General features: G+C 46.6%; 2 protein-coding genes across 10 annotated transcripts in view; one reads left to right on the top strand and one right to left on the bottom strand.

The window, feature by feature from the left end:
- arhgap23a (Rho GTPase activating protein 23a) overlaps positions 1–14,406 on the top strand; it is a 45,466-nt gene extending 31,060 nt beyond the window's left edge. For 6 of the 9 annotated variants that reach the window (XM_088316341.1, XM_088316340.1, XM_088316342.1 and 3 more), the window contains 18 exons: positions 72–1,659; positions 3,944–4,099; positions 5,287–5,398; positions 5,473–5,512; positions 5,965–6,102; positions 6,267–6,575; positions 7,195–7,256; positions 7,332–7,450; positions 7,802–7,920; positions 8,000–8,152; positions 8,417–8,495; positions 8,569–8,642; positions 8,719–8,808; positions 9,060–9,185; positions 9,303–9,344; positions 9,418–9,511; positions 10,801–10,832; positions 11,232–14,406. In XM_088316341.1, the coding sequence (XP_088172467.1) occupies positions 72–1,659; positions 3,944–4,099; positions 5,287–5,398; positions 5,473–5,512; positions 5,965–6,102; positions 6,267–6,575; positions 7,195–7,256; positions 7,332–7,450; positions 7,802–7,920; positions 8,000–8,152; positions 8,417–8,495; positions 8,569–8,642; positions 8,719–8,808; positions 9,060–9,185; positions 9,303–9,344; positions 9,418–9,511; positions 10,801–10,832; positions 11,232–12,380 (4,482 nt within the window). In that variant the 3' untranslated portion in view covers positions 12,381–14,406. The remainder of the gene's footprint in view (positions 1–71; positions 1,660–3,943; positions 4,100–5,286; positions 5,399–5,472; positions 5,513–5,964; positions 6,103–6,266; positions 6,576–7,194; positions 7,257–7,331; positions 7,451–7,801; positions 7,921–7,999; positions 8,153–8,416; positions 8,496–8,568; positions 8,643–8,718; positions 8,809–9,059; positions 9,186–9,302; positions 9,345–9,417; positions 9,512–10,800; positions 10,833–11,231) is intronic. The other 3 variants (XM_088316337.1, XM_088316338.1, XM_088316339.1) reach the window with 3 other exon arrangements.
- Positions 14,407–14,824: 418 nt separating this feature from the next.
- hexim1 (HEXIM P-TEFb complex subunit 1) lies at positions 14,825–16,876 on the bottom strand. Its single transcript, XM_088316345.1, has one exon. It carries the CDS (start codon positions 16,576–16,578, stop codon positions 15,634–15,636), a length of 945 nt encoding a protein of 314 aa, XP_088172471.1. The 5' UTR covers positions 16,579–16,876; the 3' UTR covers positions 14,825–15,633.
- Between the last annotated feature and the right edge of the window lie 262 nt (positions 16,877–17,138).

Raw genomic sequence — 17,138 nt, 5'->3', positions numbered from 1 at the left:
AACTTGTTCACGGCATGTAAAAACAGCACCTTTGCAAAAAGCCGCCTCACCTGCCTTCCCGCTTCTTCCAGGCGTACTCCCAAGATGCCTACCTGACTGGCAACGAGCCTTTCTCGGGGGGAGCTGAGAATCTCCCACCACCGCCACCCCTCTGCTACCCTCGTGCCAAGACCATGTCACCTGCAGGCGCACCCCCACCTGCCCCAGTTGGGCAGAACCAGCTTGATAATTGGAGTCGCTGGCCCGGTTCCCCCAGTCCCTCCTCGCCCCTGGACAACCGCTCCACCGTGTGCAGCCCCGCCAGTTGGCAAGATGGGCGCTCGGTGGAGCTGGGTGGCGTGGGTCACAGCAGTCCAGCCCACCGCACGGAGGAGATCCAGTATGGCATGACCGGGCAGCAGCCTCAGGGACAAACCAGGGGGCGCTCCTACTCGTCGTCATCCTCGTCAGGGGGGCCTTTATCCAGCCCGTTACAAATCCACTACCCCAATCACCACCATGGCGCCAACTCCACGCAGGCCCAGCCGCGCAAGTCCGGCAGCTCGGCCTGGACCAGTCCGCCGTTGCCTCATCTCGGTCACGGCCGAAGCGAGCGTTGTCAGCAAGCGCTCTCGGAGTGGTACTACAACCAAGTTCCGGAACGCTCTGGACGCAAGATGCAGGCGCGCCAACGTAGCTACTCCCAGGACCGCCTCAGTGAGTCCAGGAGGCATTCGCATCTGCAGCGGGCGGGCGGCTGGCCGCACAGCGCCTCTCAAGACACTCTGTTGTTAGCGCAGCAGTCAGGACCGGGGCCCCACGGAGAGCCCTACTGGTGTGGGGAGTTGGGCCCAGATAAGGGCCATCCTGCCTCGAACTACACTCGGACTCGCTCAGAAAACCTGCTGGTGCAGTTCGATAGCCACGGACGTTCGTTAGAGATGTTGGACCGAGCAGCGACCGGAATGGTCTCTCCTCGGTGCGACAGGTGGAACCAACCTCCCAAGCCACCCCCCAGAACTGATGTCCACCAGAGGCACGGTGGTCCATACCCGGCGTCGCAACCCCCTCAGATGCCCCGACACTCACAGCCACACTCCAAACACCCCACGCAGACGCATTCCCCACCCCAACCTCAGCAGGCGCCCCCCAAGAGCAGGCGGCTTCCTCCGGGCCAAAGCATGGACGACCAGCCGGTGGGCTACCGCAGCTACAGCCCCTCCTTCTACCGTAAGACGGGCCGCATCATGCAGCAGGCCCACTCCTTCAGGGACCCCTCATACTCTGGCCCCCACTTGAACTGGAACACGACCCCAAAAACCAGCCCGCCAGAGGCTGCGCCGGCCGTCTCAACGGCCACTCCGCTGGCTGCCGCCTCGCCCGAATCCCAGGAGAGAGCGTACAGGCCCACCAACCACGAGCGGGGGTCGGCAGAGGTGCCGGCACAAACCCAAGAGGTGGTGATGCGGCAAAAGCCTCCCAGCGGACGCAGGAATGCCCACGGCATGCGGCACCCCCACTACGCGCTGCCTATGGACGGCCTGGAGCCCTCCTTGTTCTCACCGGAACCGCCGGATTCGGCGGCCACCTCGAGCTCTTCAGGCGACACCGCGCCCTTCAAGGCCAATGGCAACCTCGTCTCCCTCGAGGACGATTCGCTGGCGTCCATCCCCTTCATTGGTAAGCTTGTGGGTCTCACCTCACTGAACCTTTAATTCTTTAACCTTTTCCCGTATGGCTCATTTGGGGACTTTTCTCTTGTTTATTGGCATGACTCAGACACCTCACACTATCTGAAGAGAAAAGAAGGATTGCATTTTTGCCCTTCAGTTAACAGTCTATACTTACAGGCCTGAATATTGAACTCCAAAGTAAAAGCTAGGAGGGCCAAAAAGTTTCAGGTATGGCCTCACTCCTCAAGATTGGTTAGAAAAGCGAAGCCTTTGTTGGGACCACCCCAGTGACACAATCCAGTACACTTTGTACCGTTACCACAGTTCTGTTTAGCTTACAATGTCACCACCAGGCAGATCCATATGGATGTCATTTATTTCGTACACCTTGCGGAGTAAATACAGAGTTTTTCGTTGGATGAAAGGAATGATAACAATGAAAAGAGCCTGATTCCTGCGGTTGTTTGGTCGACTTCAGGGAGCGAGGAAGTGGGGGGCAAATTTCTCCCAGGCACGTCCCGACTTGTAGCAGATTTGCAGAAGACTTTTCTGGCTTTGCGGGGTTTAGATTCGCTGGTTTCACCCGACACGGGTCACCTGGTCCAAAATAATTGAAATTGGCCTGAATCATCTGATTTACACGTAAACTCGGGATGAGCCCCTCTCGACTTGTATTATGTCATTTGAAACTTGAAACGTCGTCTCGGAAGCTTTGCGACGACACACTCGAGCGCATTCTTGCAACATGCGAAAACTCAGCATGTCTCGCCACGTTTCACCGCCGTCAACTGGAATGATTCCCCATTGACACGCTTTTGTGATCCGCCTCTCGTTGTGAGCAACAGCGAGACAGATATCTCACATTCGAGTGTTTTGTTCCTCCTGCGGTGCCGTGAGACGATCAAAAGGGGCATGTTTCACCGACGCGAGCGTTCCACTCCACGCTGATGTTGTCTCTCAACACAACGACGGCGCAAATTATCGATGGGGTTTTGCGGCGTGGAACGTAGCTGCATTTTTAGTTAAAATTGTTAGTTGTCTAATTAATTATTTCACAAGAAAATTGGAGATCCCCGAGCTGAGATAACATTAGAGGGTTGCGTCAGGAAACAAATCCCAACTGCACCGCCTGATGGAAATGTGGCTTATATACGGGAAACAAAGGGGTCTTTTTTGAGAAACCTTGAGGGTTAGGACCTCGGATTTCCCGAACGAGGCGCTCCAAACGAGTAATTTCTATGTCGGTCTTTCACATCGGCTCTTTGGACTTCTTCAAACCGCGAGGCTTTTATTGTTTTTACAAAGCCAGTGCAATGTCAACAGGCAGAACTTGTTCACTGGGAGGCTCAAACCATTTTTGGATTGATGACACAATTATTATCTTGGTGCCAAGATCTAATTTTTGCCCTGGGAAAATTTCTGAGTGGTGCACTCGCAGTTGTACCAAATCCAGAGTCACCTGTCTTTGTTGGGAGACAACGTGGATTTTGTGTGTTCCCTCCAAGATCCTCACAAGGACCGCCTTCTTAATGATGGCCTTGCTTAAAGCCGCAGCCCGGCTATTTCTGGGCCGCCTTGTAAACACAGCCAGATTTTTCATCCCCCAGATTGGGAATGTTTTCCGCATCATGCCGCCCTCCACGGACGTGGACAATCTCAGTCTGCAGAGTTGTGCTGCCCTCTGTTGTTTCCAAATGAAGCAAACTAGACTGTTCTTGTCATGTCAAATGTACAGCTTGTGTGACGGGTTTTTTTTTTTTTTTGGGTCCCCTTTTTCACAGTGAAGAGATTTTAGGGTGTTATGTATGTACAAACTTTTCTATCCTGGGGAGCTTATTTTTTTTATTCATTTTGATGCCTTGAAATGTTCAGTGTATTATTACTGTGTATTATCATCCTGATTTCTGCCACTACCTTTTTAGGCAACAAACTAGCTGGGCCTCGATTAATTGGACTCTCTAATGGAGACTGCCAAATCGGCATTTAGCCTCTTTCACACCAAGTGCGCTTTGACGCAGCCGCTGCGGCTTTGCGGATTCAGATGATTAGATCCTAAAAGCAAAACCATGCCGACTTTATGCTCACACTGAAGCATGTTTGCATGTTGCATTCAGTGACGCAGCAAGGAAACCATAAACTCTTCCTCTTAATAGCAAAAAAAAAAAACAAATCCCTTTCCTCTTAATTCCTCTTGATCATTTGCTCCTCTCCCTCCTAACACCTAACCCATCTTCCTCCTCTTCCTCCTCCTATCTTCCCGGCGCTCCATCTTTGCCCCGACCTTCCCACAGATGAGCCCACCAGCCCGAGCGCTGACTTGCGCGCCCGCCACGTGCCGGCGTCCTCGGTGGTCTCCAGTGGCATGAGTTCGGCGCCCGCCACGGTCGCCAGCCCCGCTTCCCCCACCTTCACCTTCCCCGCCACTAGGCTCTTCTCACATGACTGCAGTGAGTTTGCCCCCTAGACCCCTCTCGCCTAACCTTCACCCCGCCAACGCTGCATGCCTTGCATCTGATATGCTGCAGGTTTCCTTCACGCAGACGAAGCTCGTGTGATATTTAAGGAACCTCTGCTGGGCTAGGTTACAATTTGTTAAAATCATCTTAACTGTTATGAACAAATCAAGTCATTTTCTTTCTCCGTTGAGTCCCGTGCATTTTTTTTTTCTTGGATTTTTCTTGCATACTAAGCCAACAAGATACTGACTAATTCCAGAGATTTTTTTTTTTTTAAAATAACGCCTAAGAACCAATGGCAGTGACAGGTATTCAACCAACAACACAATAATTTTCCAGAAATCAGTCAATATATTCTCAGCGCATTTGACCAATCTTAACATCTTAACATTGACATTGAACAAGGAAATAAGAATGTTTACTTCCTAACAAATACCAATAATTTGCCACTGTTGAGTAGTTTTAACATTTATACACGCTGAGATTTGACAGTAAAATAAAGCTTTTCCAGGAGTTAGTCAGTGTCTTCCAATAATTTAACCGTGACACTGTCAGAGAAGTATTTTTTTTTTTTAAATGGTGGATTTTAAATGAATTAGTCAGTTTCTTGTAGGAATGTGCCAAACTGAAATAGGTCTTCATTTTCCACAAATAAGTCAGTATCTTGTGAGTAAACCACACTTAAAAAAAAATAAACCAAAAAAACATTTCCAGGAATTAGTTTGGGTGTAGCTAATTCTTTTACAATATCCTAATTAATTCCCGTAATATCCTTTCCTCCTTGCAAAAACATTTGGGTCTCAATGTTGTTAAAAAAATTACTTGATTATTTTTATTTTATTTATTTTTTTGCAGTTTGTATCTACTGGTAATTTTTGCATGCTGCATGTTTGCAACATAATTCTGACCGTTTTGCATATGCAAAGAAGCAGTTTAGATGCACATATATTTTGCAGGATCAAAATGTTAACAAGTGAGACAGGAAGGCGGACACCCGAGCTCATCAGCATCCATCTTCCCGCTTCCTCGCTCATTCACCCTCTCCATCGTCACCCAATCCGACACCGACGATAGGCATTACATCACCATTCTTTCTTTTCTTCCCCCCATCCATCCTCCCTGTTTCTTTTTCTTTCTTTCTTTTTCCATCTCCACTGGTTCACGCTATCGCTGAACAGGCGCTATTAAATCGGGTCGCCGTTCCTCCTATCTTCTAGCCATCACAGCAGAGCGCTCCAAATCCTGCGACGAGGGACTCAATGCCTTCCGGGACGACGGGCGTGTTTTCTCGTGAGTTCGCACGCACACACAGTCACCTCATTGGTGGAAATTGATGTCATTCAACGGGCTTTGTTTTCTGACAGGAGGCTGCCAAAGAGAGTCAAGAGCTTCTTCACTGATGGAGTGAGTTATATTTTGTAATGAAAACTCTTTCCACACCAAAGTCGATGAAACCTGATCCTTTTCAATGAAAAGACTACTTTGCCACAAAAATGCTTGATTTTTACAGTTAAAATGAGAAAGTGTCTCCAAATTATTTGACTGCAACCAAAACACTGGATTATGACGCTAAAATGAAAATGACGCTAGCACTAAATTTCACAATATTTTGCCTTGGAGGATATGAATACATTTTGCCACATGACAATACATTAGGCCATAAAAGCAACATATTTTGTTATAAAGTCGTAGATTTTTTTCGCTAGATTTTTAAAAAAAATTTGACATACCTTTATTCCTTAAAATGCTAAATACATCATGAAAACTTGTCAGTCTCCATAACGTTCAACTTTGTGTTCTAGCGCCCTCTGCTGCACAATCTGCGAAATGACACCAGTGTCTTGTCTCTTTTTCAGTCTCTGGACAACCTGGGCACGGCAGAGGAGGTGCGCTCCAAGCGCCACTCCACCTCTGAGTTGGGCAACATCACGTACAGCGATGTGCGGATGGAGGGCTGGCTCCACTTCAAGCAGATCCTCACAGAAAAGGGCAAAGTAAGCAGTGCCACAGGGTTACAACAACTAAATATAATCCATTTTATTTAGAACAAAGCTGCTCCATAATAAAATGCAGAAAAAGTGAAGCATTGTCAATCTGACAAATTATGTCAGACCAACTGACTCTCTTTATTTTTTTTCTCTCTCTACCTCTATGGCAGAAGGTGGGCAGCGGCATGCGGCCGTGGAAGCGCGTATTTTCGGTGCTGCGCTCCCAGTCGCTCTTCCTGTATAAGGACAAGTGCGATGCAGTGCTGCGAGGCGCCATGCTTGGCAGTGGCGCAGAGGACGAGCAGCCGATCAGCATCCGCGGCTGCCTGGTGGACATCGCCTACAGCGAGACCAAGCGCAAGCACGCTCTCAGGCTCACCACGCAGGACTTCTGTGAGTACCTGCTGCAGGCCGAGGACCGAGACCGCATGCTGGACTGGATCCAGGTCATCAGGGAGAACAGCAAGACAGACAGCGAGGTGAGCGTCAGAAGGCAAAATATGACATTTGTATGGGAATGTTTTTCTGACAAAGTTTATCACAAATCAAAATCTTGCGACGAGATACTTTGCGATATTTCTTACGGCCAAAACTCATCATTTCTATGACTACCTGAAAATGTCATTTTATAGTAAAATAACCTTACATTTTTATAACAATGTGTAATTTATGGCAAACTCTTGCAATTTGTGGTCATTATATGTCATAATTTGGCAAAATGACATTTTATGTCAACAAATAGTGCTTTTCCAGCAAAATTAGAAGTTTTAATGGAAACATTTAGTTATTTGATTTTTGCCTGAATCTGTCCTCTTTTTTGGGGGGAAAAATATGTTGTCTTCATGGCAGATATTGTTGCAAAATATTCAATTTATGCAAAAAAACAAACAAAACAGCATTGGTCCAAAATGTCATCTTATTCAAATCTAATATTATATTGGTAAATTCTGTACATTTTTATGGATTATTATTTATTTGTTGCACTATTTCATATTTGAATGGTAAAAATCAGCATTTTATTTTTTTTTTTTTTTCACATTTTAAGCCACAATGTAGCAACACGAATTGTATTCAAATAAGTATTTGTGTCGTTTTCAGGAGCTTGGCTTTTCCAGGCAGGCGCTGATCAATAAGAAACTGAATGACTACAGGAAACAGAGGTGATGCACCAGGCAGATTGGTTGGATTTCGACTCCGGCTTGTTGACTTAACATGCCTCTGTCACCCCCCTGCAGTCCAACAGGCAGTAAACCTGACTCTTCGCCCAGGATGTCCCGCATGAAACCTCCTTTCTTGCTCGCCAAGACTGAGAACGCTTTGGGGGCGCCGCGCTCACCCAAACCAGACGGCAAAGGTCCGTATCATAAATACATGTCCTAAATATTGTATTGTCTTCTAATGTTAGATGTTTTTATGGATAAATATTTAGTTGTTCATAGCAAAACCAAGAGTTTTTTTTTTAAGTCAAATGTTGTGTTTCAATTAAAATATACTGCGTATTTGTAGTATGTGCTTTGTGGCATTATTTGGATTTTTGAAGCAAGATGTTGGTATTGCTGTATGCTATATTTTATATAGTTTTGCAATATAAAGCATTTTCCTAGTAAATTATCTGGTATTTGTGGCTTTTTTTTTTAATAAAATGTAAAATGTAACATTTATGTGTTGAAATATTGCATTCTCTTGTCATCTGTTGCGTCCTCAGATGAGAGCAGCCCTCCCAAGTCTCCGTGGGGAATCAACATCATGAAGAAGACTAAGAAAGCTGGACCGAAAGCCTTTGGTGTGAGGTTGGAGGACTGCCAGCCGGGTGTCAACAACAAGGTCAGCTCTCCACTCTTTTGACTCTCCCTGCCGAGAAATGCTCACTTTACACTCATTTGTTGATCCGGATTTGATCCAGTTCATCCCGCTAATCGTGGAGATCTGCTGTGGCCTGGTGGAGGACATGGGGTTGGAGTACACGGGCATCTACCGTGTGCCCGGTAACAATGCAATGGTGTCTCTGCTACAAGAGCAACTCAACAAGGGCGTCGACATCAACCCGGCAGAGGAGGTCAGGAATTAAAATATTGTGAAATCTAGTATTTTGTTGCGAAATGTGCTACTAGTCCAAAGTTTACAACAATTTCCAATTTTGTCTTTATTTTTTAATTAATGAAAAGTCTGTAACGCGAAAACCCCATTTATGTAACAATTAAAAAAAAAAAAAAAATGGACATGTTTTCCACAGGACAGCGACAATATGTTTATTTTCAAATATGAGCCAATTCTTGTAACTCATAACATGCATCCTTTTTGTTTCCTTTGTTGTGGACAGAAGTGGCAGGACCTCAACGTTGTCAGCAGTTTACTGAAATCTTTCTTCCGGAAGCTTCCGGAGCCTCTTTTCACCAACGGTGAGTCCCGTCTCACACACACGCACACGCACACACTGAAATACAAACTTATACTTGTGTGTTGCCTTTGCAGACAAGTACAACGATTTCATCGACGCCAACAGAATGGAAGATGCGTCGGACAGATTGAAGACCATGAAGAAGCTGGTATACTCAATTGCGTTCACATTGATTTGAACTGGATTACTTGAACCTGATTCATCATCATTTCCCCTGTGCGTAGATCCGAGACCTTCCAGATTATTACTACCACACGCTCAAGTTCCTAGTGTGTCACTTGAAGACAGTGGCGGACCATTCCGATAAAAACAAGGTGAGTGATGGAACAACAGTCAAAATTGATTGAGAATGAGCTCTTGCAAAGTCCAAAGACAAAATGTTGCGCTTTGGAGGTCAATTATGGCGCTGTTGTAGTAAAATAAATCATTTTAATGCATAAGAAATAAGAATGCAAGTTATTAGTAAATTTGTTTTGAGTGTTTACATAAAGTTTGAAAATATTCCAGTTACAACCTAGTTAGTAGTTTGTAGAATTTCCTACTAAATGTCGTATCGTATGTGCAGATGGAGCCCCGTAACCTGGCTTTGGTGTTTGGGCCAACGCTTGTACGCACGTCCGAGGACAACATGAAGGACATGGTCACACACATGCCAGATCGCTACAAGATAGTGGAGACGCTCATACAGCATGTGAGCACACGCACGCACAAACAAACACACACACACATATTTTAGCCCTCATATCCACACACAGACAAACATCCAATGTAATACTGTCCAAATAAATGTTTTCTGTCGTTGTTGCAGTACCTCTGGTTTTTCAGCGAGGAGCCCGACAAGGATGAAAAGGTGTGTAACTAGCACATTTCGATATATTGGCAATAATAACAGAAGTAATACAAATAATAATAATTTTATCTAGACGCCAGTGGACACTGAGGACGTGCAGCCCGCCCCTAACATCGACCACCTGCTTTCCAACATTGGGCGGACGGCTTTGCTCGGCGACGCCTCAGGTGAGCCCCGCCGCTAACTGCTAGCACACTAACACTCGACGAGCTGTAGCCGCATGCTGACGCTGCGTTGCAAGCGGGAAGGAGGTAAACGGGTGACAGTTCTTAACTATGTGAGAGCGTGAAAAACGGGCCTCAATTAATGAAGTCATCTAAACATAAAAATAAAAATCTGACCTCAAATAAGATCCTCATTTGCGCTTCAAGTAACAAGATAGGTGGCTGTAATGACCTATGACATTTTTATAGCCCTTTGTATTGACATCTATGTCGCCACCATTTATTGTTTTAATTTAAAAAAAAATGATGGGAATATTGTTAAAGATCATTATTAGGAATGCACTCTGGATGGAGCTAATTATCTTGACTGTGACATTTAATGCCACCGCGGTAGACGTCTTCCATCTGACTGTGACGCCGGCGTGGCATCTGTAAAGCTAATTAAGGTTATTTTATTTGTGAAAAAAAATTATTACAATTTGCGTCATATTAGTAACACAAGCTGTCTGTTTAAACTCTGAATTCCCTCCTTTCCATTGGCGCAGAAACGTGTAGCATGACAACGGAAGTCGGTCTGTTAGCGTTTAGCTTTAGCTGCACTTTTTTTTCCCCACCCTCTCCTCGCTTCTTTGAATTTCTCTCTGCACGTCGCTTATCTTGTGACTTTCACTCTGCTTCACTCTCTTAGCTGAGCCTGTGGAGCAACCTCTGCGGTAGGACGCCAACACGTGTGTGTGTGTGTGTGTGTGTGTGTGTGCATGTGAGACGGTGTGTGTTTACCTGAGCGTGTATACGTGTGTGTATCATGATGACAGTGTGACTTTCCTGCCAGAGGTTTGTCAGAGCATATTGCCATCCCTGTCATCTTGTGTGCGTGTGTGTGCTATATAATTGCTATGTTGCTCTGTCACTGGTTGCAATTTTAGATGATCCGTCTGGTGTTTCCCTTTGTATTAATCTCCTCGTTCCCAACGGAGTAATTGTGTCTCCTCCTCGTGTGTGCGTGTGTATCAAGTCAAGAGGGCACAGAGGAAGTCAGACTTGGTGTGGTGCCCTTTTAGTTTAGAGTTTAGAGAGTACAAAATTGCTCTGCTGCCCTCTGTTGGAGGGTGGCTGTGACTGCTAGGTACTTGCCTTTGTAACCCCGCCCACCATTTTGATGACCTCACATCCATCCACCCGTTATCTGATCTGCTACATGAATACACTTAATAATCTCACCAAGTGTCTCTGTGCCCAAAAGTCTTGACTTTGTATCTGTGTCACTAAATGACATCTTCTTTTCCCTTCAGACTCCACCAACAGTGACTCCGCGAAATCCAAGGTAAATAATAATTAATGTGGCGCTTCTCACCAGTTACCCGTGCTGCTTAACTAGCTGACAATTTTCACACTTGAAATACACTCAATGACAAGAAATAATTTGGAGTTAAATAAAAAGTCACGCGCATTGTACTTGTCCTACAATAAATGTGATCACTCCTTCCACCAGTTATTCATGATTACCGCATCCCGCCTTCAAAATAATCCAAATGTCTAGAAATAATCCACAAAGTAAAAAAAAAAACATCGACTTGTTTGTGCATGCACAGGTAAGGTAGGTAGGCGTCATATATTTAATGTCGTCGCTGCTTTTTCCCAGTTATTCATTAGAACTGCCGCTTTGTATATTAAAAATTAAAACACAAATTTGGAGTAATTCAATGCCTTGCCTGTGCCTCAGGGCTCCTGGGGGTCCAAGAAGGACCTCACCGCCAAGGACTTCCTGACTCTGTCCATCATGTCGGCGGTGACGGGTCGCAAGCGCCGCAAGCGTCACAACGCTCGGCGGGTGGGCAGCAGCACCGACGACGACTCGGAGCACGAGCCCGTCAAGGCGGAGGGGGAGGAGGAAGAGGAGGAGGAGGCGGGAAGCAGCAGCGCTCCTCATGCGGAGGGAGAGGAGGAGGAGGAGGATGATGAGGAGGAGGAGGAAGAAGAGGAGAAAGAGGAAGTCAAAGAAGAGGAGGCGGCGGTGGCGAAACACGGCAAGGAGGAAGAGGAGGCGGGAGGAAGGGCAGACGCCCGCTCCATCGTGTCGGGCTACTCCACGCTGTCCACGTTGGGCCGCAGCCTGGGGGCGGAGGACGCCGATGATGAGCACAGTGAGCTGGTGAGCGAGACGGACAACGAGAGCGGTTTTGCCTCGCGGGAGCGTCCGGGGAAGCCGCTTCCGCCCCCGCCCACTCCGCCCCGCAAACCCTCAGCGGGTGTGCTGGAAAGGGCCGATGACGGCTGCGGCGTGGCCCGATCCACAACGCCGTCATCCACGTCTTCGTCGCACAGGCTGCACTCGCGGCCGTGCTTCAACTCGCATAAGCTCATCCAGTGCGACACCCTCGCACGCAAGAAGATGAAAGCTCGCTCGCTGGACCTGCTGGAGATCCCCGCCGCTGTCGCTACGGATGCCGCCCCCGAGGGCGACGGCACGCCCACAACGGGGAGGCACACGTCATCAGGGAGCAGCCAGGAGAATTTCCGCACATCCCGGGCAAGGCTGGCCACCTCGCCACCCCCGAGCGAGGCGGCGTCCTTCGCTCCCACTAGCAAGTCCCTGGCGGAACAGGTGCGAACGCGCCTCCTGGGCTCGGCCGACGACCTGCGCAGCGTGGGCATGCGTAAGCCATTGTCGCCCGAGAGTCGCCGCAAGAGGCGCGCCTGGCGCCGACACACAGTGGTGGCGTCGCCCACGGAGGCGACAAGCGACAAGCGGCCGCCACTGGCCGTCACGGAGTTCCCGCTCCCACCTGTCAGCCCCAAAGGAGATGACGGTATCCAGCGAGGGTCTTCCGGTCGCCAAGCGCCCACGTCCAGGTTCCACCAATACCTGTGAGTTGCAGCGGGGGCGATGACGCTCCCAGGATGGGGAAAAACTCGTCATGTGGAAGCAGCCAGGAGAATCTTTTTCCAATCAGGGCCAGACTGGCGTCACCCACTGAAGCACAGTGGGAGTGTGTTCCCGCCCTCTCCCGTCACAACCAAAATGACACCACTGTGGGGCAGTAATGCCATCAAGCGAGGTTCTTCCAGTCGCCCACGTCCAGGTTAGCTTGTACCTGTTTATGGGCGGCGGCTAGCGGTTGCAGTGCCACAAGTTCATCCACAAGAAGATGAAGGGTGATAAAATCCAAGATGGCCCCTCCCTGAGTGCCTCGCAGGGGACAAGAAGAGACGTGTTGTCAGAAAGCAGCTAAGAGACTCTCGGCCTATCCTGGACCTTCCCCACCTCTCCCCCACCCACCAGCTGCGGGTCAGCGCACTGGCTTGTTTTGTTTTTTTAATGTAAATCCATTGCCAAAGCTTTCTCGTTTTGTTACGTCTTGTAATTGTGTGCTTTTTGTTGGGTGGAGACACAGTCTAACCTCATCATCATTAACATCACCACTGTGCAAAAGTTTTGGGCCGCCACTAGACTTGTTTTAAGACCAGATGGCCGTTGAAATCCACTAGTTGAGATTCACTCTCAAAAACATTCGACCATGTCGATAAAAATAATGATGTTTTATTGTATAATCAAAAAGGAAATCTCCTTAAGTTGCCGTTTAATATTTATAAAACCTCACATTGTGACAAAAACATTGCCCCAGCATACGTAGACGCCTAATTCAAGGTTGCTGTGTAACGTTGCTTTAAATGTAACAGTTTGATTCACATTGCGTTTATTAAGGCAACAACATGCATCAAAAAGTCATTTTATTTTGTTTAAATAGGAACACATTTAATGCTAAAAAATACAATGAATGAAAACACAGTACAGTAACAAAAATAAATGACTAATGATGCTATATTAAACCGTCAATGGCGTTTTCCATTCTGTGTTAGCATTAAGCTAGCAAGAGCCTTCAGGTAACATTTTTGGATTGTTATAAAAACACAATGTGCAGCTCTCTTTGTTTTGTCTTTAATTTAACAGTTAACTGAACTGGGGGTGGCATTAGAAATGGCATGAAGCATGTTTTTTTTTTCTATTGTATCCCACTATAATGTTATGCACCGTTTGGAAATTAACACTGTGCTTAAATATAGGAACATTTAAACAAAAAAAAAAAAACTGTTTGAGGATCGCTAGTCTAATGCGTTCAGCTTTAATGGTGACCCAAGACTTTTGCTCAGAATCCCAATTGTCTTTTCCCGCATGAATTTTCCCCTGGAAAGCGGTGCTTCTTCTTTTATATTATTGGGAGAGAGGAAAATTCAAACCTTTTCATGTGACCACGTTTGGCTTCTTTTCCTCCTGTTTTTGCATTGTAACATTTGTACAAAGCCTTATTAAGTTGTAAATAGGAAAGTTTTGTTTTTAACCTTGATAATAATACTCATTTTTTAATGGTTTACAAACATTTCCTTCTCCAGATGCTACTTGAAACGTTCCCTTAATGTATTGTTTATATATACAGTATTATATATATTTTTTTGTCTTGTGATGTCACAGCTTACGAAGGCCTTTTTGTGTCGGGATAGTCGCTCGTGTTAAGTTTTATGTCACCGTTCCTCTTGTCACTTCCTGGTAATGTGACTTCAAACCTCACAACTTCTTTGCATTCAGACAAGTGCCTCCTTTCTGGAATGTTCCGCAGTGCCATGCTGGTTTCTTATCTCCTCCTCTTTCCCCGGCTCAGCTCCAAAGAAGTGTACAATGAATTCATAAAGGAAAAAAAAGACAAAGAAAAAGCACACTATGCACTCTCTCATATGGTGTAAACTAAAAGGTGTCGCTCATATGTTGTTGTACATACTTAATATGTAACATATTGTCCCTTTTGTGTGTACATTTTTGGAATGGCTTATGAGTATAACTCTGCTTAGCTTATTATATTATTATTATATATAATGTAAATAAACAGAAGTATGTTTAAAAACTGTGATTTTATTGTTTAAATCTCAAAGTGGCGCCCTCCGGTGGACCAGAGTTGAGGACGCTTTTTTTTTTTTTAGAAGCTGCCAAGCAGGGAATGGAGTCAAAACAAAAATGGCCGTCTTGTTGTTCAGTTTCAGGCATTTCAGTTTGGTGCTGAAGTGAGTTGAAGAAATTCATTATGACAGCGCTTTGCTGCCATCTTGTGGCATCTAGGCAATTAGGAATATTTCATACCAGGGGTCTGTCCACACTTGCAAAAATTTGTTTTTTTTTTTATCATGTTTAGGCTTTCAGAAGGTGATGCTTTCGTCAAAAGAAAATAAACGGCTATTCCAGGAGGGCCTTCACAAGTTTAGTAAGTCAATGTGTATGAATTTCAAAAACCTGTCAAAAGGTGTATCACGATTGACACAAATGTGTTATTTCATACAGATTTTTATTGAACAGCTGTTAACACACACACGCAAACTGTTAAAATGTTAAACAATTGATTTAACTGGCCTGATTGTTTGTCATCTCTTGTCATGGACAAAATGCAACACAGAATCTTTGTAAATTAAAAAAATAAGTTGACAAGAAACCATTTTAACGACAGACGGGAAATGGTTGTTTTTGTGATGACTTTTACCCCCCAGGCCAAATGTTAACAACAACAAAAAAATAAGTCTGAAAAGGAAAGTTGTTTGATAATGTCCAAATAATGACCAAAAAATTAACTCTAAATACAAAGTGTCCTTTTTTTCCTCGTTAACCGTTTGCCTTATCTGAAGCCAAATACCACCAACACTTTAAGTCCAGATAGGAAAAAGGGTTTTAAATTGACTTCATTTTTTTTAACAAAAAAAAAAACCAATGTGCCAAATTTGAAAATTTTATTTTATATATATATATATATATATATTTTTTTTTTTAAACTGCCTTTTTTAAACTCAGGCTACACGTGAACAAAAAAAATGTGTCCACATTGTAAACAAATCAATTTTTACTTTAAATACCCACATCCAAATGTTGACAAAATCTAAGTTTAAATTGGAAAACGTGATTTTGCCTTGACTTTTTTCATAGTTCAGTCCAAAAGTTGACAAAAAAATTGTTTTGTATTCTTCTTTTTTAATCTCAGGCCAAATGTTGAGCACCCCAACCCCACCTAAAAAAAACATTTAAAGTCCAGATAAGAAAAAGTCGTTGTGTTTTTATTACCTTGTTGTGAATAGTTTACCGAGTGTCCCTAATTGTCCGTGGCGGGCTGGCTCCGCAGTAGGAGCTCCGTATTTTGGGCCTTCAGTCTCTCCAGCTCCTGCTCAAGCTCCCGGAGGCGTGCCAGAGGCTCCTCCACGCTCATGCCACCTCCGGGCTCCACGACCGCGCGCCTCAGCCGGTTGTTCTCCTCCTCCAAGCGGGACATGCACTTCTCCAGCTCCAGGTACTCCCTCACCAGCTCCTGCTTGGTCATGTTTTGCAGGCTCTCGACGTGGTACATCTCATAGGTCTCGGAAAAGTCCCGCTGGAGAAACTCCCCGCCGGCGTTGCCAGGCCTCCCGATGCCGTCGCTGCTTCCCCCGCCTCCTCCTCCACCTCCGCTCCCGTCATCGTCGTCCTCGTCGTCGTGCTCGAAAAGGTCCTCCTCGCTTCCCGTGTCCTCAGGCCGCCGCGCCTCGGTGTTGAGATCCGGCTCCTCGCGGTCGTGCTCATCCATGAGGAACTGGGTGGTGTTGTACGGAGCCACCGGGAGCCCCTTGGCGAACATCTCCTCCCGCAAGCGGGACGCCCGGGCGGTCTCTCGCTCGTCCAGCGCCTTCCGCTCCTCCCACGAAAGTTTGTAGTAGGGCTTCCAGTTGCGCTTCTTTTTGGCGGCACGGCGCCGGTGACGCTTCCTGCCCAGGCGAGCGTCCACTACCAGGCCAGTGTCCGAGTTAACGTGGGCCCCCCCCGGAGGAGGCGGCGCAGGTGCGTCCCCGGCGTTGGGGGACTCGTTTCCGGGACACACCCCCCTCAACTTGTCAGTGTTGACATCCTGGATGTGTTTACCGCTCCTCTGGCGCCCCCTGTCGCCGTTGAGCGGCGGTGCAGCATGGTTGCCGGCTGGGAGATGCTTGTAGCCGCCGCCGCTGCTCCCACCTGATGGGCTGGCCGAACTTTTCAGGTGGTCAGTCTGCTCCGCTGGTTCTGTCATGGTGATGCTCTTCTTATCGTCCTTCTATTTTTTCAACGCATTTTAGAACCGATTAATGTTATTATTTACGAAAAAAAAGTTTCTCAAATAGCAGTTTCAACACAAATTATCTAAAAAAAAATATCCCCAGACGAGTAAATAACTCCTCCCCCCAAAAAAGTTGTGATAAAAACTGTCAAAAAGTCAAACTAATGACGAACGACACTCCTCTGAGGGTTTGACACTATTAACCGTTTCAACGCTGTCACGGCCCCGCGTCCGCCCGGTGATAACGTCCCGCCGTCGCAACAGACTCCAGTATGCCGCTCCAGTGGAGGGAGCTCCCATTTATATATGCGCTCCGCCTCCAGCCGCGCGCACACCGCCGCTTGCCTCCGCCGAAGGTTTGTGGGATATGAAGTTCAAAGTCCAGCACGGTGCCGCTAGAGCAACTCAATTTGAACTACAGGGTCCACAAGACTCAGAAAAGTGACGAGCCTGACAGCCAATCGGATAGCGGACTGGCGCGAGAGCAAGCGGCAACCTCTCTCGACGCGGATTGGGTGAGAGCACGGTTTTGC

This window comes from Idiotropiscis lumnitzeri, chromosome 15 (assembly GCF_059441095.1).
Source record: "Idiotropiscis lumnitzeri isolate Australia: NSW breed Sydney's pygmy pipehorse chromosome 15, RoL_Ilum_1.0, whole genome shotgun sequence".
In the NCBI taxonomy this organism is placed as follows: Eukaryota; Metazoa; Chordata; class Actinopteri; order Syngnathiformes; family Syngnathidae; genus Idiotropiscis; species Idiotropiscis lumnitzeri.
This window is presented reverse-complemented; position numbering and strand designations above follow the sequence as displayed.